Source organism: Pungitius pungitius, chromosome 5 (genome assembly GCF_949316345.1).
Source record: "Pungitius pungitius chromosome 5, fPunPun2.1, whole genome shotgun sequence".
Taxonomy (NCBI): Eukaryota; Metazoa; Chordata; class Actinopteri; order Perciformes; family Gasterosteidae; genus Pungitius; species Pungitius pungitius.
The window spans coordinates 8465542-8487867 of NC_084904.1; the positions used below are offsets into that span (position 1 = coordinate 8465542).

Genomic DNA, 22326 nt, shown 5'->3' on the forward strand with positions numbered 1-22326 from the left:
CACTATTCCTGCACACACCCAGCTGAAGGGCCTGAGCTGAACCGCGGACTGGAATAGGAGGTGTGGGTTTACGGGGGGCGGCGAGGAGGTGAGGGTGTGGTGGGAGCTTCTCGATGTGTGATATCAGGAGGCGGTAAATGACTGACGGGAAGTCTTCTGGAGGAATGGTTATTGAATATGTTGTTCTGTCTTTTTTTTAATCTCTGTGTACATTGCCCAAGTGGAAATCTCCTGTTCTGAGGAATGAGGCAAATGGTAAATGGACTTGTACAGCGCTTTTCTAGTCTTCTGACGACTCAAAGCGCTTTAACACTACATGACATCACTCACCCATTCACACCCATTCATACACCTATCATACAGTGGAACCTGCCCATCAGTAACTAACATTCACACACTGTAGTCACAGCTAGAAGAGCAATGCTGGGGTTAAGACACATGTATATGCAGGTTAGCCGGGCCTGGGATCAAGCCGCCAACCCCCACTCGCACTCGCTCCCCACTCACCCACAGTCACCCAGGCGATGCAGAAGTGTGTTAAGATTACTCCTGTTGGTTCAAAAAAGTCAGATTGAATAAAAAAGTATTCAACCTCTGGTTTCAAGTCTTCAATACAGCATAATGTTCATAGTAAATAAATGTTGGGCCATTTAGACTCATTTAGAGTGGAATCTGCCGTAGGGCTGGCTCACTGTGATTGACAGGTCCCTGGTGCTACCATCCCTACGTCACTCCTCTGCATTCCAAATGCTGTAAAAAGTCAAGATGGCAGGGGCCAAACTTCAGAAGTCGAGACTTCAAAGAACAAGCCGCCTGCAAACTGCTGAGGCTAAAAATGCTTCATTTTGTCCAATTCCTTTCAATTAAGCTATTAGTAGTGTTCTTATTGATTACTTACATAATAACTAATTGCTCCCCAGGCGCCCCCACAGCAGCACACTTATGGGTTAAATGCAGAGAACAGTGCATTTTGTTGTCTCAGTCCCTGTCCTCTGTGCAATGAACATAAAACGTTGAATCTAATAATTTCCAGACACGCAGTCAGAGTTGACATAAATATGTGATCATTTCCAGCATGAATTACATTTATCCAACAACATAAGAACAGAAGTTATTGATCTCTGATTATGCGGTGAAGTTGAGAAAAAGCAGGAGAAAGAGATTAAATAGAGAAAAGAAACGGCATTACCAACTTCAATGTGGTTATGTATATGGGAGGATCATTGTTGTAGCAAACCAATATTATCCTCAGCGATAATCGAATGTCGCACAAACCTGTACAGAGTTTGTACCTGTGTGTTGTACAGGCTGTGAGAACAAATCTCCCTCTGGGTCAGTGAACGTAAATATGAATCCCTCAGTGTGCTCATTCCATCTTTACCTCGCTCGGCATCACATGAGCAGAGCGGAGCCACCGAACTGAGCCACTCGAGTGAAATGCATCAAACGCACAGAGGCTGCTAATGTACTAAAACCCAGAATAGATGGATCAGATCGGCTATCAAATGGCAAAGGCTAAATGCAACCAGGACACATTAGGGATGGATCGAAACCCGAGTACTATGCATTAGAGGCAGCATTCTACAGAAAACCCGCAATGAAAAAAGGCTTGGTTGAGCTCGTCTTGTGTGTAACTACTAAATGTATGTAACCGCCTTTACCTGCGTCATAGAAGTGGGAACTAAGTGACAGATAGAACTGGTTATTGTCTTAAAATAAAGTAAGAAGTGTCTGTTTTTATCTTTCCTCCAGATCACTATATTCATGTAATACCAGTAAGCAGCTGGAGTGAGAGCTGAGCTGTCCGTATGTTGATGTTAGCTGCTATACAATCGTTATTGGTGTAACTAACTGCTAAACTCCAAATGCAAAAGGGCTTACACCCAAATGCATCAGGTGCATTCAATGGCCAGAAGTAAAGTGGCGCCTGGAAGGATGAATAAAAGTGTCTCAAATTACTTCTAGGCCTTTTTATGCAGGCTTCTACCGACACTTGTACTCTTGAGACAGTGCCAGCAGACCGAGAGAGAAGAATCAGTTCATCCGTTGACACGCATCAGTTAAACAACAACAGTATTAACACAACCTTTCCAGTAACAGCCTAAACCCCTGTAAACGGAGCCCTCCCCCCGCTGCACATAATCCCCGGCCCACTTCCAGACTCTTGTAACAGTCGTGAGGAGCTGCAGTCCTTTCTGATACAGGTTAACAGCAGGACTCATCCACTGTCTCAGCTCATTCCATCCATCCATCCATCAATCATCTGGGGGGGCGGGGGGGGGGTAATTTCACACCTGTAGTTAGGTTCACCTGGTCTGTAATGGGGGAAAGAAAGGGATGCTGCATCATCAGAGGCCACAAGGGCAAAGCTAATTTCACTGAGTGTAAGACGTTGATGTTTTTAATAAATGTTTCATTGTATGATGACTAAGGGCGACAGACAGTTGTGCATCAGCCTCTTTGCAGTCACATAAACCTGGAATCCCAGTCACAAATTTGAATCGAAACCAGCTTTACACCTGTCAATCATGGCAAACAACTTCACACTCAACTCTGCACTTCCTTGGGTTCCCACACACTTTTCACGGTAAGCACATGGATCTTGTGTATCAAGCATAACACACACAAACAATAACTACAGGTAACCTTGGCTACCAAGGGCACGACAAGGGAGGAGCACCTCAGCCGCCTACGGAGCTCCTTCTCCGTTCCCGAGAATTATTGTATAGAATCATTCATTGTTAGACTTATGGAATTATTTCTAGAACTCCCCAAAATGCTGCTACACCTCTATATCATCATTCAATTCCCAGGAAAAGATAAAAGTTTCACTGGGTGGCGTTCACACTTGAATGAGCAAATTTCTCCACTTTACAGTTTGACAACAAGGATTAGTCGCCAATTTATTGTTCTGTGTTTCAGGCTGACCTACATGTCTCGCCCCTGCCCTCCCCCTCTAGCCTGCTCTTACCCACACCGCCATATGGCCAAGGATTACAAAAAGCCCCATTACATCCCAAATGTCACATTGTTATAGAATAGATGGCAGAAAACCCCATTAATGTAGTCCACTGTGGTCTAGACACTTCAATACCAACCATTACAGGATAGTCTAACACAAACAAAATCATCAGCAAACGTGGCGTTCACCGAGGCAAATACCCGGGTGTGGGTGGGGTTCGGGAGAGGCTATGGAGAAGAACTTTGGGTAGACCACACGGAAATCCTGGCAAACGGAAAGACAGTCAGTAAGAAAATGCAGGGTTTGGCTCAGGCCGAGTTTACCAAGGACTTCTCACTGGGACTTGGGATGATACTGAGAAACCTCCGAACTCCATCAACACATCCCCCGAGTAAGAGGCAGGGTGAGGCCTGACCAGCTGCTCAATAGCGAGGCGCCAGGTGTGGATGAGGTTTACCCTGAGGTTCTGCAGGCTGACACAACTCGTGCTTGTGCCTGTGGCAGACCTCGGTGTCGATTCCCTTTTTTTTTGTTAAAGGGGGAGTACAGGGCTTTGTTTAAATAATCAGTGGAGGGTTTTAACGGGGGGAGGGACACAGGAGTTTGCCTGTCCAGACTACATGTGTTTTGTGGACCTGGATAAAGCTGACATGAGTGTCTCCCAGGGAGTCTTGTGTGGATTACTGGCTATGGGGTATCAGGCCATCTGTTCCTCGTATGGCAAGAGTGAGAGCTGTTTTCAGTGTGTGTTGGATAGGATGCAGGGTTTACCATTAATTACCAAGACTTTGCCTGTCAAGTGCATTTGGTCCTGTCAAAGTTTCACCATGAACCAAAAATATTTTTGCACTTGTCAACAGGTGAGGGACGGGTAGATCTGCTGCCACCTTGTTGAAGTGGCGCAGGCATCTGATCAGGATGCCTCCTACGAGTTTTTACTGGTCCAACTAGTAGGGGATCTAGGGCTGGATCCAGAATTTCAATAAATGGATAAATGAAAGTATGTACGGTTGCATGCAGTATCCACTCAAATGGGACATGAAGACGTCATCATAACATCAGAGCTTGAATCTGGACCGTCTCCCTCATACGTTTACTGCGTAGAAGATGATGGCTCAGATTGGTCATGTCATCGTGCTGGCTTGCACTAAATTCCAATCATTAAAAGGGATATTAGCCTTCAGGGTAAGGAATAGCCACATCAGGATCTGTCTGAATGAGCTCAGAAGGAGACTAGGCTGATCGCGACTTCCCTTCCCTTCATGGAATTACTCAAGCAACATATCGCCAGGTCAGGGATAGTTTTAATAGGGTGAGAGAAACATAAATGACGGCTTTCACCCAAGACAATCAGAGTCAAGGTGATGATAGTTTAATATGACGCCAATCAGCATTTTGAAAAAGGTGACGATGTCGTCATAAAACCATGTACAATAGGACGTGGTTTGTCTTTTGGGCTCTGCGGCTGGAAGGGGGAACTGGAACCTGCTGGGGATTAGAGATATTTATTGTTTCAGGCCACAGTGAGCTGCTGTCAGCAGGTTTTTTGTGTGCCGTGTGCAGGGGGCAGAGCTGGCTGACTCGGGTGAGCTTTTCACCGCGCCATGTCAGTGTAGATGTCACAACTGTAGTGTTCATCTTGCAGACATGTCTGTGTGTATAAGGAAAACATTACCGTTAAAAAAAACCAATATGGCAATATAATAGAATACTGAATGCAGGGGAATATTTTTCGTTTTTTTACACTCTGGTCTAGACACTTGAATCAGTCACGGCAACAGCTAATGTGAGCGGTAGGTGAGCTGCTCCTGGTGGGGGCCCCGGGTGTAAATGTGGCCCCAATAAAGCAAATACTGCAGTTTGGGGGGTGTCCAGGGTAGTGACGTTTTAACTGTAAACACAACGGAATGGAAACTAATTCATACAACTTGAGTCTAGAACAAGCGTACTCTGGATTATCAAATTTCTTCCATTTTAAAATGTCTTTCATTGTTGCAGGTTTATGGTATGATAAAATTTTTTATTGAAAGCAAGGCCATACATTGCAATTTTTCTATATCAGATTTGAGGAAACTTGTTTTATAAAGCACCCTCCCAGCAGCCTCTATAAGCATAAAACAAAGTTAACAGGTCCTTCTTCATTTACTTGTTTGCACTTTTGTTTTGCTATTTCAGCCACTTTTTCCTCCATCTTTGCATCTCAACTTCTGGTACTGTTTTTGAGAATTGATACACATCACAACATATAGAAATGGGATTCTCGTGTGTATTAATCTTTTATAATACCACACAAAAACAAGATGAAGGAGCATGCGTATGTCCTTACAAGAGGAGCGCACGACGCACTCATGCTTGTGACAGAGTACAAAACAGCACTTAAGAGCGCCGTGTACTTGTAGGAACTTGCATCCTCCCCCCTGTGACAAATGTCTCGTCCTGAAAGTTTACCGTCTCAAAGCAACAGTCACAAGTTTTCCTTTCTGCCTTCATTCCTCCTGTTCGTACCTGTTGCTATTTGGGAGTTAGTTCCAGAATGCTTGTTTATTTACTCCTCCATTGAAGGCGTATTAGAAGGGATTATCCTAAATAACAGAGGGATGACTAACAACTGCTGAAACCAGTTTCAATGTTTGTCGAGACACCGGACAGTTGTCTTTAAACGGGCATGCATCGCCAGAATGCATTAGTTCTTTAAGCCCTGCCCCTGTCGTACAGGGCCAGCTAAAACCTTTCAGAAGAACTTAACATGTAGTCAGGGTTTCAATGTCATCAATAATCTCCTACCCTGTCCACTCTCCAATTCTCTCTCTCTTTCTCTCAGAAACACGCAAACTCTAAGGTTACAAATCATAACGGTAACAGTGTCCATCCATAATGTCAAAAAACAGAAAGAAAAAAAAATCTTACCATCATGATGGAAATGCCTCACTTTTAGTCTACTCATGTTCATGGAAATATTGAACAAAATATGACTGAAAAGTCACTCTCACAGTGAGAAAACCATGTTGCCCCAGGACGAGTTTATCTAAGGACGCTGATTGACTGAATTGTATGTCACATGCTTATTTAATCAGCAATTGGCTAAAGTGCTTCTTAGACCCACCTTATGTGGGCATTCTTTAGATTGCCCATAGCGCACCCCGGATGAAGACAGGACATGCGTATGTCATGTTATATATTACAAAAACAGGGTATATTCCACATTTTAAAAACATTGACATTTTTTATAACTCAATATTATCTTTTTTCATTATTTTGGGGCTCAAGGAGGGGCGCTCCAGGGGGGACGACGGCCCATTACCCTCTACTGGCCAGCTGCCACTGATTGTGAACATGAGGTTCAATCTCTGGATTCAAGTCTTCTTCAATGCAGAATGATGTGCATTTAGTAAATGATGGTCCAAAAGAGCATAAAGCGGAAAAAGCTGTAGGGCTGGCTTCCTGTGATTGACAGGTCCCTGGTGCTACGTCGCTCCTCCGCATTCCAAATATGGTCACTCCGCTCATCTGTGGCAAAAAACGAACACCCTAACAACCGTAATCCATGTTGGCGACGCTCACCTTGCCGAACTCAAAGATTCCTAATTCACTTCACCACCACTTCATTATTACATTCTATGCAACAGTGATAAGCAAGTTGCCATGGTTTCTGTGGAAGTAAGTGGTCTAAATGATATGATAACGTGATATCCGGTTGGTGCATCGGCTCCCATACTTGCCGTTACCCGATGTATTCGAGGCATTCATGGAACGGTTATAGAATAGCTCAACTAATTATAAATAAAGTTATTTGCTTTCTCCGTATACAATGAAGCATATCTTGAGCGCAAGGGGCTCTCTCAGTCATCATTATAGGAAATTATAGCCTCATGATTGGGGTTCTTCAAGTGATTGTACTGGACCTAAAGATATATTAGCCACTGATTTAGGAATATTCCTTGTGGGCCTAATGGCATCACATGAAAGAAGTTTCAATTACATGTATGTTTTTTCTAATAGTATAACTAACAGCAACATCACTAGAAAGAAGCACAATTTCTTCCATCCTAAGCCCCAGATAAAAAACTGTTGCTCCATCCAAAATCGACAATGTCAGGAGTTTGCAGTCTCACTTCCCTCTCATCTGCGGTTAGGGTTGTAACTAGGGCTGCAACAACGAATTGATGAAAGTCGTCTATTAAAAGTGTTGGCAACGAATGACCAATTGGTTGTGTCCAACGTGTGCGAGCATTTCACATTGAATAAACTAAAAAAGTCAGTTCTTCTGCTGCTGCTACTGCTGCTGTTTACTCGTCATCCAATTGATCAAGCTAGCGTTAGCTCGCTAATGACACGTTTTTATATAAATCGCCTTTTTTGGACCATTCATTTTTCAATCTGTGGTCTTGTATATATTTTGTGCTTTGTCCCATTTCGGTTATTGTTGACATTTCTAAGAACAAGACATGCATCGTACTATTGTGGTAGTATTCCCCTGGAAGTAGACCGTTTCCACAGCATTCCTTTAAACTACAGAGTTAGACCAGTGTGCAAAAAATATAAATACTCCTTTTTTTCCCATATTCAATTGGAGCCCATGATTCAGCCAAGTTGCTGACAGAGACATACATCACAAGCTTGTGGCAGACTGTATATGCACTACTTCTGCTTCCTGAGGGTGGCAGGCTGGCAGCGATCAGTGCAAGCGATTTCACATTATTTCATAGTGAAGTCATGGTGAAGCCGCAGCCAAAGAAGCTCGAGGAAAACCCTGAATGGAGTTGCAGGGAGCGGCGATTTCATCAGCGGCAGGAATGCAGCAGTTAGACCACACTAAAAACAAAGTGAAATGTGGATCATGACAGAAAACACACTGTGGGAGGAAAAAATGAAAAAACTGAAGGTGAATAGAGCAAAAGATTTTGCCAGGAAACTTCCCCAGTTGGATTCTTACGTTAATGAGTTTATAAAAAAGTTTTAAAAATTTAAGTTTAAATATGCAAATCAATTATTGTGTTATCAAATATGTGCTTATTTGCAATTGAAATAAGAAATAAAGCTTGGTTCACAATCAGTTTCATTTTGTTGACATACATACATACTGGGATTATTGATCACTCAATACATTAATATTAGAAATATATATAATTTTATATATTAAGTAATTAAATATTGTATTAATTAGATCATGAATAATATATGAACACACTCCTCTGTAGAAACATCGGAATGTAGATAGAAATGAAACTAATAAAATTATTTCATAAATAGGGTATCAAATAACTACCACCGTGAAAGTTAAGATAAACATTGATGTCGTTGCTTTTCTGTAATGTTTAAATATGCAATCGAGGCAACTTTCGGTGCATTGAAAGACGGGTGGTGTCCTGTTAAATACTAGTCAGTGCTCACCGGGACCACAAGAGGAACCCCGGGGGCTCGGTGCCGAATATTCTGCGTCACCCGGGGAAAAAACACGCACCAACATGCGCTAGTAAGAGAAGATTAAACTTTAGCTGCACTAGCTTTACTGTTAGCCTACAATGTGTCCCAATGTGGACAGGCTGCGCCACAATGTGTCCCAATGTGGACAGGCTGCGCCACAATGTCACATCGAGACTTGGATGAAAGAGTACGGTTCGTACCTTAGGGCTACACGGTCATGGACTCCGAGGGCTCCAAACTCCAAACACTAGAAGGTTGCAAAAAGACCATAAACCCCCGAGGTCATCTGGTCCTCCTCGTATTACACATTCACGAAGATTTCAGACGCGTTTTAGAGGTTTAAGTCCGTCCGCGAGAGTAAAGTGGCGTCCAAGCTGCAACACAAAAAGTAGCTCCGGAACTGTAAAGCCCACCGAGCAGATAACAACAGCCCACCGAGGAGCCACAGAGCCCCGTGTCGGCTGCAGGCGGCTGCTTTGGTCCTTCTCCCCACGGATGGATGAAAAGCTGCGGGGACATGAGGAGCTTTCATTCGGCTGCCCTGGTCTCAGGCTGCGGGCGAGGGGCGGAGTCAAAACGGCCACGATTTGGTCTGAAGTCCGCCCTCTCCCGGTCCCACCTCCGCCCCCCGACTCCACCTCCTCCCACACTGCGTGGACAGCGAGGTGGCGTGGCCAAGTGCAGTGATTCTTAACCATAGGGCCGCGGCCCCCGGTTGGCCCGCGAGCGCCACCTAGAGGGACACAAAACACTTTCAAGGTGTACCCACGATCCGCAAAGAAATATTTTAACTTGATGCTGCGCTCGTCATCACCGCCGTCCTGCTGTCACAGTGTGAAGACACTTTATGAAACAGCCGCTCACCGGAGACACACAAGCAGCTGATACTGAACGTCTGTACGTTAGTTTGTGTCTAACCAAGAGACGCTGGCAGCAAGCCGACACAACAGGTCATCAAACCGGCTGCTGGTCAGCCTGAAGCAGCGCTGGAAGCCGCATCCATCCAGACGCACTTCCTGGAGGAGTCGGTGGAATTAGACGGATGATGCCAAACAAAAAAGCGTTTGCGTTATTCACACAACAAATAACGACCAGAGATAGTGGTTTACTTATTTCCATGGTGGATAGTGGAAAGTAGTCTTTACGGAGACAAGTAACAGAGATGAGCCACGCTCCCTTTCAGGCGCACATAAAGCGGGACGCGAATGAAGCGAAATAACTACAACTAGTCGGGCGAGTGCGTGTCGACAATTCGCTTGGCTTTTGGTGTGAACGCAGCATAACTCAAACAAAGCGTTGAAGCCATCCAAATTAAAGCGTCATATGGAAACCAAAGATCCAACGCTATAGGGAAAGACAGAAAAATGGGCTACCAATGCAGAAGTCCATCATATCACCAACTGGTATTGTTAGGTAGTGTTGTTTGTTTGTGCAGGTTTACATACAGATAATAAATAAATATCCTTGTGATGATCACTTTATCAGATTTTTGCTTGTTAAACTTTTTTTATTTTATTATTTTATTTAATCATTGAATACAAATCCAACCTAGAATGATATAAATTACTTAATCCAAGACAGTATTAATATTTGAACGGGCCCCAGGCCACTTTGTACTTAAAAAGTTGGGCCCCATGGTCAAAAAGGTTAAGAACCCCTGGCCTATGGACTCAACGGACATCATGACAGCGGGGACACAAATTGGTTGGAATTCATTTCCCTCGACAAGAAAAAGGATTGAACCAAACAATAAGGAATTCACACATGGATATTTACTTAAGAACATGTTATGGTCTATTTAAAACCAAGGTATTAAATTAGATATATACAAAATCCTCATTTATAGGGTACTTTTCTATTGGCAAGTAGCTGTCCCCAACCCTCACATCTGTCACGGTTTGGTTCTCTTTCCTGTTTTATTTTGCAGTTTCATGTCTCTCTCTTCACTTCCTGCCTTGTCTTGTGATTGCCTGATGGACTGTGTCCAATCACCTGCACCTCCCTAGTGTATTTAAGCCCTGTGTGCCTGTTGTCCCTTGTTGCGTCACTGTCTTAGTCAAGTCGTCGTATGTGCACGTCCTTCTGATTTGTCTTGAATAAAGAGCACCTTTTGAAACTTTGAACAGATCCTGCATCTGAGTCCTGCCTGCTTTTGACCTGCACCCTTCACGTGACAACATCTAAATGTCCATTTCTGTAAATCATTTTTAAAACAATTTTGTATTTATTATTGTATGTTTTTCGATGGTGCAATATATTGCAATATATTCCTGTCACTACCCTTTGGCTGGGCCTGGCTTTTAGCCACACACCTGCATTTTTGACCAGACAGCGTGACACTGGGTCCCTTTACCTCATGGCTGAGTGAATCCTATACTTTTGATTTAAATGTCAAGTGTGAAAATCGACGTGTAACCAAAAGAATTGTCACTACCGAACACATGTCCTTTTTAACCAAGTAACCTTTTTGCTGTGTTATGCAAGTTATTATGTGTGTACACCTCTGAAAATATTCAGGGGAGAAAGAATCATAAGACACCAAAATGTCAAAAGGAATTAGAAAAAGTGGAGCAGAGACTGAGAGAATACAGACAAAGAGAAGAGGGATGACCCAGTTAAACACCAAAAATATTTAAGGAAGGAAAGAGAAAGGAAAAATAAACTAAAGTAAGAGACAAATTTGAAGTTGAATGGCTGAGCACCATTAAGCATTTATCCAAGTAATCAGCACTCCGCCTGCTCGATCCGTTACAGAATGCTGGAATTATTGAAGAGATTTGTATCTATCTTTTTTCCATAATATTTCTTTCTTTCCATTGTTTCTCACTTGAAAGGATCTGGTACACAGTGGACAAGGTCGTCTCCCTAATCCCTCCACCAGAAAGCATCAAACAGAGGCATGTTCACCACCGTATGTAAATGGTTAGTGATGGTGTTGTTATGGCTTTGTATGTGATCCAGCACACAGAGATCCCACACAGGACACCAACTGGTGGTTCAAGTAATTTAATGAACAAACTCAAGGTACAGGTCTGGCAACTCAGTGGTGGAGTCCAGGTGGAGACGCCAGACTGGCAGGAGGCAGGCAGCACAGCAGGCGAGGACCAGGTAGCTTTTGGGATCTGTGCAGAAGAGCAGAGGTCAGACAACGGATTGACAGAGCAACTGGGGTGGTCTCGGTAGTGCGAGCCGTGAAGCGGAGCAAAAGTTACTACGTAGTGGAATGCAACGATCTGGCACTGGAGAGGTGAGTAGCCCGGGTCTAAATGGTGAAATTGCAGGATGTGCCTCAGCTGTGCAGCCTGGAAGGCCACGCCTCTTGCAGGTGGAGAATAGACAGACACACAGGGGAAAGGGAAGATGGAAACACGCAGGATGGGGGGGGGAAATGGCAGCTGACCGACAACAGGTGTCTGACACTGAACCCCCTTCAACACTTCAAATTATTTGTCAATGTTTTCCTGTTCTTATATTTAATCCACTGGTGTCATTTTCCATTGATAAGTAATGTTTTTACTTGAAATTGTTACGGATGAATAATTATGGTTTTAAAAATGATTTTATTGACCACAAAACATTTGTGTTTGTAATATTCCCAACCTAAGGCATGTTATTAGTTAGTTAGTTGAGATTAAGCAAGTCAAGTATATCGAGTTATATAGTGTTTTTCTGCACATATATAGTTAGACGGGCACAATGGCGGCAGTAGAACCAACTCAAGAACATGGCTACCACCACAAAGCTTTGTTAGTGTAATGTAATAAGTGACACTGGTACAGTGTTTTAGAAAACACATGTATATTTTTAGAAACATGAATGGGGAAATAATGATATTGTGGCTGAAGGCGGAAGCCAGCGTTGTTTTCCGCACGTGCACATGGACAGAATAATGGGAGGAAATTATGTAACATTGTTAGTGTCTGATGCGCACAAGGGTCGGTCCTCAGCCCCATCCGTTTCATTATTTATAAGCTCCACCATGGTTGGTTACATCAGCGGACAAAGGATGTCCTTCCACTGTTATGCTGATGACACACAGCTCTACATCAAGACCGCCCCGAACACCTCTGCAGCCATGTCATGTCTCACCATTTGCCTTAGAGACATAAAGACATGGATGAGCAACAACTTTCTCCAGCTAAACAGGTGCAAAACCAAAGTCCTTCTTGTTGGCTCTCCACACCAGATTCAGTAATCCTCCATTACCCATCTCACCTTTAGCAGTCAGATCATACCCCTCTTCTCCAAAGTTACCAATCTGGCAGGTTTGACCCTTACCTGACCTTTAATGACCTGTGCAGACTTTTCATCTCAAAAACATCTCCAAACTTTGCCCTACTTTGACCCTGTCAGATGCAGAGAAGCTTGTCCATGCCGTTATCTCCTCAAAACTGGACTACTGTAACTCTTCACTGGAATCACTGGCCAGAATATCCTGAGAGTACAATACATCCAAAATAGCGCTGCCAGGATCCTGATGAGAGTCCCGAGGTATGAGCCCATAACCCCCATCCTACACTCACTACACCAGACCCCGTTTCACTCCGGATTGACTACAAAGTTCTACTACTCACTCATGAATGCATGAATGGACACGCACCTCCCTATCTGCAAGAGCTACTGACTCCCCAAACCTCCACCCACAGCCTCGGATCTACAAGCAGCTTGCTCCTCTGGGTCCGCCACACCTTTTATGTTTTTATTCCTACATTAGCACTCTCAGATTCGTTTGAAAAATTAGTTACAATAAAATGTATTATTATCAGGATATCAAACCTCAGAATAAATGGTTAAATAACAAGCTTACAAAGCTACTCAGCCACATGTGCCTTAATTCATGTGGAAGATGTTTTTGTCTGAAGCAACGCATCAATAACTGGCACATCCTCATCCTCCTCTGGACCGGCCCTGTTCCTTCAGGAGCAGCTAAAGCTGACCGCGTACTACCATGCAAGGAGGCATGGCGTGAACATGAGATATTCCTCTTGCAGGAGAACCTGATCTCGTATTTGTGTTATAGTAGGCCATAACATACAGAAAAGGTACACTTTTTCTGGAAGATAATGTTACAAAATAGAAAAAGCATTTCCTGCTGAAAATGCATTGGAATGCATAAAGCTTAAATAAATTTCAGAAAGTTGCTTAGAATACAGAAATGAAAAAAGCAGAAAACATTGCTGAAAGAATAGAAATAGAAGAAGCTGAAATATATTTAAAAATTGCTGAAAATACAGAAATGAGAAATGAACTTGAAAGAATTACAAAAAAACCGACATGGGAGAAGCTTCTATGAATTTGAAAAAATCGCGGACCAACTGAATGCAGAAGGATTTAAAAATATCTACTTACTAGGAAATTGTACACTCCGTTTTAATTGCTTTTAATTGATGATTGATGATTGTTTTATGTGTTGGTTTTATTGCTGTATCGGTGTTCATGTGCTAAATGTGTTGGTTTTACTGCAACGTGTCTGAGTAGCAACATGTAAAGCACTATAAAATGTATGATTATTTAGCCTATACTTTGCCTTAAAAGTGAACAAAGGGAATTAATGTTCCTCTGGAAATCTACACTAAAGACTAATTTCAAACCCGTATTCACAATGCAAGAATATGTTTTACAATATGCACAAATCTCTATAAGCTGTGTCTAATTCTAAATATCTTTCTAAAATAATGTGCACAGAACAAACAAGACAGGAGAATATCCTGACAACAGGTCAAGATAAAATATAAAAATATTTTGCAACAAGAGCTAATTAATACGGACTTGCCATCTTGGCTTGCTGCATTTAACATTTACCATTTACATTTACCATTTACATTTAACATTTATATATAACATTTATTATTTAACAATTTTGTGTTACTGCCAAACATTGTACTTGGAAAAGTTGTTGCAAGTATTTACATGATTTTTTTCTCTAAATGTTTGAAAAAGTGACATGTGAATATTGTCCTGCTTTTTTTATTTATATGATAACGCTAAATGTACAAAAACTGCGCAGGATTATAGAACGGGCAACATTTTACAAACGGCGCCCCATACTGATGGGGTTCCTGTAGTAGCTTCGCTAGCTGCGGCGCACTGATGTCTGCTTCCGTTAGCACGGCTCGTTAATGGCGCTCTCCCATGTTAGAAATATCTAAACATCCTGCCTCCACATTACTTACATTCTGCTCGTCCCGGGTCTCTGTCCGAACTCATGACATGCACGTTTCCATATAGATATATGATAAAGATTCGAAGAACAACGCATACACAACTGCATTCCAACAATTAAATTACAACATGCACAGGGGGGGATACCCCTAGAATGTGCAATATCATTATGGAATTTACAGTGCAAGGGTTTATTTGTCCTTGGCTGTGGCTGCAGCGTACCAGACGGTGATGGAGAAGCAGAGGATGGACTTGATGATGGCCGTGTAGAAGTGCACCATCATCGTCTTTGGCAGGTTCAATTTCTTCAGCTGCCTCAGGAAGAACATCCTCTGCTGAGCCTTTTTGGTGATGGAGCTGATGTTCAGCTCCCACGTCCTGTGTGATGATGGAGCCCAGGAAACAGAAGGAATCCACATCGTCAAAGGGGTAGTCACACAGGGTGTGGGGGGGTTGCGGTCTTCCTGAAATCCACAACCATCTCCTCTGTTTTCAGAGCGATGTTATGGCTGCACCACGACACCAGATGGTCAATCTCAAAAACCTATTTTTATTGTTCTGTTTGTTACGTCCTAATATTAGACACATTTATTTCCCTGAGATTTGCATCATTAATTCAACATGTGTGAACTGTTCAGGTATTTTATTAGGGCACAGGGGCTTTTCTCGTGCAGAAACAGTGAAGAGCTGGATCAGTTTTTACTAAAATGACAGCAAATGAAAAGTAAAAAACAATAGAATCAAAATGTAAACAACAATAACAATAATTAAATAATACTGATGCGGGCACAAAATGCAACACAATAGCAATACAATTAGGGTGGATAAACCTAAAACAGAAAAAGTTAAATAGCACACCAAAGTGTATACATTATAAATACACCAGTACCTGTCGGAAGCTTGAAGTGAAAAGTAATATTGTGCATTATATTAATAGAAAGTTATACTAATCATATGGGATGGGTAACACGATGCAGTATAAAAGCATGTATTTACATACTTTAAGTTATCGAACTGTGCTTGCGAGTCGTCGGGTCCTCTCGGCCACTTCCTGCTGGATAAGTTCCACATTCACCACACGGCGCCATATTGGATCGACATTATACGGAAGAGGGAACGGTGCTCCGGATGACGACGGTACCTGGGCCGCTGTAGTCTATTCACTAAACACCCGAGCTAGCTGCTACATGGTGGACAACGAGTAATTGTGTCCAACATCTCGGGCGGCGTAGTCCGAGGCGTGTTGTTCTCGGCGTTGTTCGGTTGTCGGCAGACATGACTTCCTTGGTCCAGCGGAGTTCGGGCCTCGTGCAGAGGCGGACCGAAGCCTCGCGCTGCGCCGTCGACAAAGAGCGTCCGTCGGGCGAAGAGGACGAAGAGCCTCGGCGGGGAGACGAGCACGACGATGACGATACCGGAGACTCGAAAGAAACACGCCTCACCTTGATGGAAGAGGTGTTGTTGTTGGGACTGAAGGACCGAGAGGTAATCGCGGACTGGTTCTGGTGCCTTTCCCTCTTGAAATGAAGGCAAATGTTAACGTTAGCTGTGTTTTCCCCAGCCCAGGTAACGTTAGCTTTAACGTTAGCCTTGTTGTTTGCTACACGGCTAGCACCGGCTAACAACAATTAAAGGCCTCAGAGCTGCAGACCTGGCAGCGTTGTGTCTTTCGGTGCAACACGGTAAGGCGGCGTGGAACATTTAAGACAGTATCGATCCGTGAAATGGATGTTGTCTTGGAGCAAGGACTCTTCTTTGAGACGGTTGTTCCCATTGCAATGCTAACGCTAGTGACTTAACGTTAGCTTATATACGTCTAAAACAGTTCACATTGGGTACTGCTCTTGAAACCGACAGGTTAATGGCAAAGGAAATGCTGAATGTAGCACAGTGGAACGGTGAATCTTCTGCAATAAGGCCAGTCTCTAATGTATCATTGATCTTAACAGCAAACTTGAGATGGAGACAGCAAATCCCATTAGAGTGAATCCTCACTAGTGCGTTCAGGCATTTACATCATTTAAATGGAGATGATCTGTGTCTAACCAGAGAGAGAGAGTGGTTATGCTGCATACACAAATGTTTCTGAAGGTTTCCACAGATGCTTTTTTCGATCAGTGTCTTCCAACCAATGCTGAAAGTGCATGTATAGTTGTGCACCTCAACAACGTACTCTTAAATACACCTAACAAGCAATCCAATCCGCCTCAACCGCAAAGTGGTCCACGTCAGTGAAAGTTAATGCTGGCACTGCAATGTATGGGCACAAACGCCGCTGGATGATCGTTAATGTTGAACGTACACATGTGATGTTGTCAAAATGTTATGCTTTTATTTTGTATTTATTCAAACATTGTATTACCAGGATATCTTCCTATTGAGCTAAACAAAATGGTTCACACTGCGGAATTATAGATTTCACATAATTGAAAACCACTCAAAACAAACAACACATGATAAAAGTCCAGTGATAACGGATGCGGTGTCGTACTTCTAATGCTGAAAGTGCTCCTGGGGAACTCTGCAGCCCCTCCCAGACCAGATTCATAATCTCCCCTCTGTATTCTGGGTCTTCACCTGGTCCTCTCATCCTTGTTTTACTGCACCTTTTGGTGCTGCTCCCCCCTTCATCTACTCACTGGAGATCAGAAAATGGTTCTTTTCTGTGTCCAGTGAGCCCACGTCTCAGCATATTCTGGCCCGTTGTTGTTTGCGCGGTGACAAACCGGGATTGTGACGTGTGCTTCCGTCATGTAGGGCTACACCTCGTTCTGGAACGACTGCATTTCGTCGGGGTTGCGAGGCTGCATGCTGATTGAGCTGGCCTTGCGAGGACGTCTTCAGCTGGAGGCTTGTGGCATGAGGAGGAAAAGTCTACTGGCCAGGAAGGTAGGAAACATGTCTCTGCTTACACCAGCTCTCAGTTGGTGCTTTGTTTTATTTCTGGACTTTCCTTTTCACCTTTCTTTTATATTCTTTTTAGTTATTGTTTTATGCCTTCTTACTTAACCTACCAATATAGCCTGACGCAAAGTACACCGTTCAAATCTAGCTGGCAGTTACACTGTGAGACGCAGGTCAATTTAGGAGTTCTTTTGTTTGTCTTTATTCTTTATTTTTTATGAATTTGCATCATTTTGAACCCCCAATTTGCGCCGGGCCCGACAGTTTGGTCCAAGGGCCATTCCCCAATGGGTCTGCAGGGGTATCTTTGTGGGCCAGCAGTTGACATCCAACTGGTCCCTTGACAAAAAGCAGGTGTGATTTTTCAGCAGCAAGATAATCTTTCACAAAGCTAACGTCCGGGTAAGGAGCCACTACGCCAGGCCTGCACCAGTGTGAATACACAGCTGTAAAGGCGTGATGGCGTTTTGGAGGCTCAACTAGCTTCAGAACTCCCCAGAAGTATATCTATTGATATTTTAGGTCAGAGCAAGACAATTTGTAATGCGTGTGTTAACCACAGACCTTAATTCAGCCATTTAACCAAGGGAGGCACCTCAAAGGGCAAACACACACTAATTTCCTGGCTTAATGTTTAACTTGTCACATGGCACACAGCGCATTGTACAAATGAATGGATTATTTTGTCAGTTTAGTGTGTTTCATAAGCATAACATCTCCCATCTTTGGCCCTAGCTCTTGAAATGTGAGAGTTTTGGACTTTTCTGTTTGTTATCACTGGGAATTGAATATTTTTGGCTGTCGGTTAGACAAGAACATGTTTAATCATGTTTTAATAGAGCAAACATTAAACCCACTAAAATGTCCCCTGAATGGCCCCTGGTGCCTGCACCTGGTCACTGTGGGCCGTCTCTGTGATTGGCAGGTGATTTGTAAGTCGGACGCTCAAACAGGCGACGTGCTCCTGGATGAAGCCCTGAAACACATCAAAGACACCCAGCCCCCGGAGACGGTGCAGAGCTGGATCGAGCTGCTCAGCGGTGAGTCGGGCCGGATGCGTACAAGGAAAGCCACTGTGGGGTGATCCTTGACTCTAGCATAGCTTGACTAGCATGGTGTTGGAGTCAGGAGCAATGCAAAATGTATTCATTTAGCAACCTTTCATTGAAATTGGCTGTAAACCACATCAATACGAGAATCTTTTGGAATTTGACCTGATGCGCCGTTATGCCTTTTGGTCTTTGTCTGGTTGTCGTGTCCCCTGTCCCTGACAGTCCTCGCCATTCGTCCTGATTCCTTGCCTTTAGCAGGTCCTTAAATAGAGGGGTCCATGAAAGCAGGCCGTAAACATAGGATCGGATACTCGTATTACTGCTGATTTTAAAACTCCCAAACATTGAACGTGTGCACGCGCTCTTCCTTTATAAAACCATCTGAAGTTAGGTTCCTGGTTGTTATATAAGAAAGTGAAGATAAGTGTAGCTGAATGTTCTTGCATCGGCTCCATTGTGCTGATCTCCATCTCAAATACTGTCCTCACCCCCCTAAAGACCACATGTCTTCTGTTTTGTCGTCTCCAGGAGAGACGTGGAACCCGCTGAAGCTTCACTACCAGCTGCGGAACGTCAGAGAGCGGCTGGCCAAAAACCTGGTGGAGAAAGGAGTCCTCACTACGGAGAAGCAGAACTTCCTGCTCTTCGACATGACCACACACCCGCTGACCAACAACAACATCAAGCAGCGGCTCATCAAGCGGGTGCAGGAGGCCGTGCTGGACCGGTGGGTGAACGACGCGCAGCGCATGGACAAGCGGCTGCTGGCGCTCATCTTCCTGGCCCACTCGTCCGACGTGCTGGAGAACGCCTTCGCGCCACTGCTGGACGACCAGTACGACCTGGCCATGAAGAGGGTGCGCCAGCTGATGGAGTTGGAGCCCGAGGGCGAGAGCATGAAGGCTAACGCCAACGAGCTGCTGTGGGCCGTGGTGGCCGCCTTCACCAAATGAGGCCGCCGTGGCGTTCTGAAGTATCGTTGTACTTTTGGGGGGAGAATCTGAGCACCGGGCCCGGCTCGGTGATGGGACTGAGTACAGTGGACCCCTGCCTGGCCCCCCTCTTTTCTTACCCATTATCTTTTTTTCCTTCCTGATGAATGTCCCCGCCCCTCTCATGTGTGTTCACCTTTGCTAACGGAAAGAAAGAGCAACTCACTTGGAACTTTGAGAGAAGTGGTTGGGGGGAGATTCATTTCTTTTTACTTTTGATTGGGTATCTCTTTGAAACTGTTGTCTAAAAAGCTACGCACATGGTCTAACGCCTGAGGATGAAGCCGTGATGGACACGTACGTGTCAGCTGATACTCCTGTCCATGGAGACGGGGTGGCGACGTGTCTTTTTAATAGTCCGAGGACTCTGGAGGAAGGCAAGTCTGAGTGCATCTCTAAATCCATAGTACATGTACATCTACATTTAACCATGAATAGATTTACACGTATAAGTGCAGGGGGGGGGGGCATTCTGGACAAGTCACCAGTATCTCTCTGGCTGGACACACAGAGACAGTTTCCTGTTCACCAGACCTGCATGTCTCCAGAATGTGAAGGTAAACCCCCCCCATCCCCTCCGGCCTGAAGGATGCGTTGGAAGATGGGTGTTTTTTTGTCCCAGGGACGATACGGCTGCACATGCATGGACCGTGGGGAAAATATGAACTCGCGACCTGTCACCCTCATAACGTAGCTCCATTGATTTTTTTTTTGGGGGGGGGGGAGAGAAAAAAGAAAGGGAAGCCGAAATATGCAGAGCATCATTAGACAGCCCTTTTGAGGGCGAGTAAAAATAGTATAACTAATCTGCTATGGGCAAATTGATGGGTGATACAAAAATGATGGAAGGAAAAATAAAGATATTAATGAATCTGTCATAAATTCGTTACTCATTTCCTCCAGACATTAGTTTGCATCGAGATGAGAAAACTATGTCACAAAATCCACACCGGGTTACATTCAGTGTGTAATATCTGAACGCAAACGCTTCTTAGTCCTCAGTGTCATCGGCTTAATGCAGCGTGTAATTAATGGGACGTTTTCTGACCAGGGATGAATGGGGAGGGGGGAACCCTGCAGTCCAATGGTCCACCGCATGCACCTCAGGAACGCAGCTGGGAGCAGTATGTGTTCTTTATGGAATGGAAGGATAACTAGCACAGGGTGCACATGTGCTGCTTACAGAAAGCGAGGGGGGCAGCATTAACTCCAGACTCCCAGTGAAACAGTGTTGTAAACCATTGGTGTTATGTGTGATGTTCCCCAGTGGAACGATAGCGGTGTTGGGTTAAAAAAGGGATTCAAACCAATAATCTCTGTACAAAACAGTATAAATATCACATTAAGTTCTTTCGAAAAAAGAGAAGAAAAATGTTGATTTAACATTGATTTAATTCCTTTTTTGCTGTTGCCTCTTATGCAGCCCGGACTCCACCGTAACACCCCCCGAGTGAGGTGTTCGGCTGGAATGATTGTCATGGCAACAGTTTAGTGTCCTGAAACAATGAACTTCAAATAAGATCCAATTAATGTCACATTGTCTCTTTGTGGCTCAGCCCAATGGATCTCCCTCACGTTGTACGCAGTGGTGGCTGAGTTTATGCATCACAAGATACTGCCTTGACCTTTGGAGAGAATATATACGTGTCGTCCAAAATAAAACGGACCTCCAGTCTGTGTACTTTCTTTTGACGCAAGAAAAACTACTTGAAACTTGATTTCAAAAGGGATTTTAAGTTGTGTTTGTGACCACTTTAACACCTGTTCAATTACAATTGCTTTGGCAGCAGGAACTCAAATAAGCACTTGTTACAACCAAAGAATACACAACACGTGGAACCTTGAAGAAGATGGGTCACAGCAGCAGAAGACCACACCAGGGGCCCCTCCTGTCACCTAATGGGAAACTGAGACTACAACTCACACAGGCCCCTTGTACCCATTGAGTAGGCTTCCAATGCTGCAGCCTACCTGAGTATTATTGCCCACCTGGGTCTCTTCTGATGGCTGCTTCCAGCAGGATGATGCATCACTTCTTAAAATGACACGAGTTCACTGTCCAGTCACCACATGTCAATCCAGTAGAGCACCTTCGGCATGTGGTGACAAACCTGCATCAACTGTAATGCGGTCACGTCAGTTAGGGCTGCACGGTATGGCCAAAAATCCATATCACGGTGCTAAGAAACATTCTGACGGTATCCCAGTATATCACGGTATTGCTTTTTCAAGTAAACACATTAATTCCTTGACCCTGAAAACAACCAGCTATCTAACAGCTGCATTGCTGCTGGCCTGCGTGCAACATCGGTTACATCACAAAGGTTCCTAGGCATTACAACTAACTTTACAACTGTCAGAGCGCACCACATCTGGTATGCCATGATGTGCGAATATGGACTTGAAGTGCTTCACTACCGCCTCAGATGTTGTTTGAGTGAGTATGGCCTGAACCTGGAAAAGTAGTCTACAATGACCAGGTATTGTTTGTTACTTCCTGTCTGAAACAAATCTGCCCCCACAGTGGACCATGGTCTTGCTCGGTGTGGTTGCAGCGTTTCTTTAAAGTTGGTTCTCTCACGACTGCACGCGTCACAGTTTTCTATCAGATGTGTCAGGTCCCTACTGAGGCCTAGCCACCAAACAGATTGCTCGGCCCTCTCCCTGCATTTAGTGAATCCCAGGTGACCCTCATGCAGTTTGTTTAGCATGTCTGCCCTAAGTGAATCTGGACTTACTATTCTACAGCCATGGAGTAGCAAACCCTCATGAACCGTTATCTCACCTGAGAATGGCAGGCAGGGAAGGAATACCCTTGGTATGGAGAATT

At 44.1% G+C, this 22326-nt stretch overlaps 1 protein-coding gene and 1 long non-coding RNA gene across 2 annotated transcripts; one reads left to right on the top strand and one right to left on the bottom strand.

The window, feature by feature from the left end:
* Nucleotides 1-11383: 11383 nt before the first annotated feature.
* Nucleotides 11384-15661, bottom strand: LOC134129054 (uncharacterized). The gene is made up of 3 exons (XR_009956232.1): nucleotides 15549-15661; nucleotides 14771-15057; nucleotides 11384-11508 (listed from the first exon to the last, which is right to left on the bottom strand). It is a non-coding gene; the product is annotated as an uncharacterized LOC134129054 (long non-coding RNA).
* golph3a (golgi phosphoprotein 3a) lies at nucleotides 15633-20378 on the top strand. Its single transcript, XM_037483179.2, has 4 exons — nucleotides 15633-16033; nucleotides 17306-17437; nucleotides 18378-18492; nucleotides 19033-20378. The coding sequence occupies exons 1-4, from the start codon at nucleotides 15824-15826 to the stop codon at nucleotides 19455-19457; spliced, it is 882 nt and encodes a 293-aa protein (XP_037339076.1). The 5' UTR covers nucleotides 15633-15823; the 3' UTR covers nucleotides 19458-20378.
* The last annotated feature ends 1948 nt before the right edge of the window (nucleotides 20379-22326 follow it).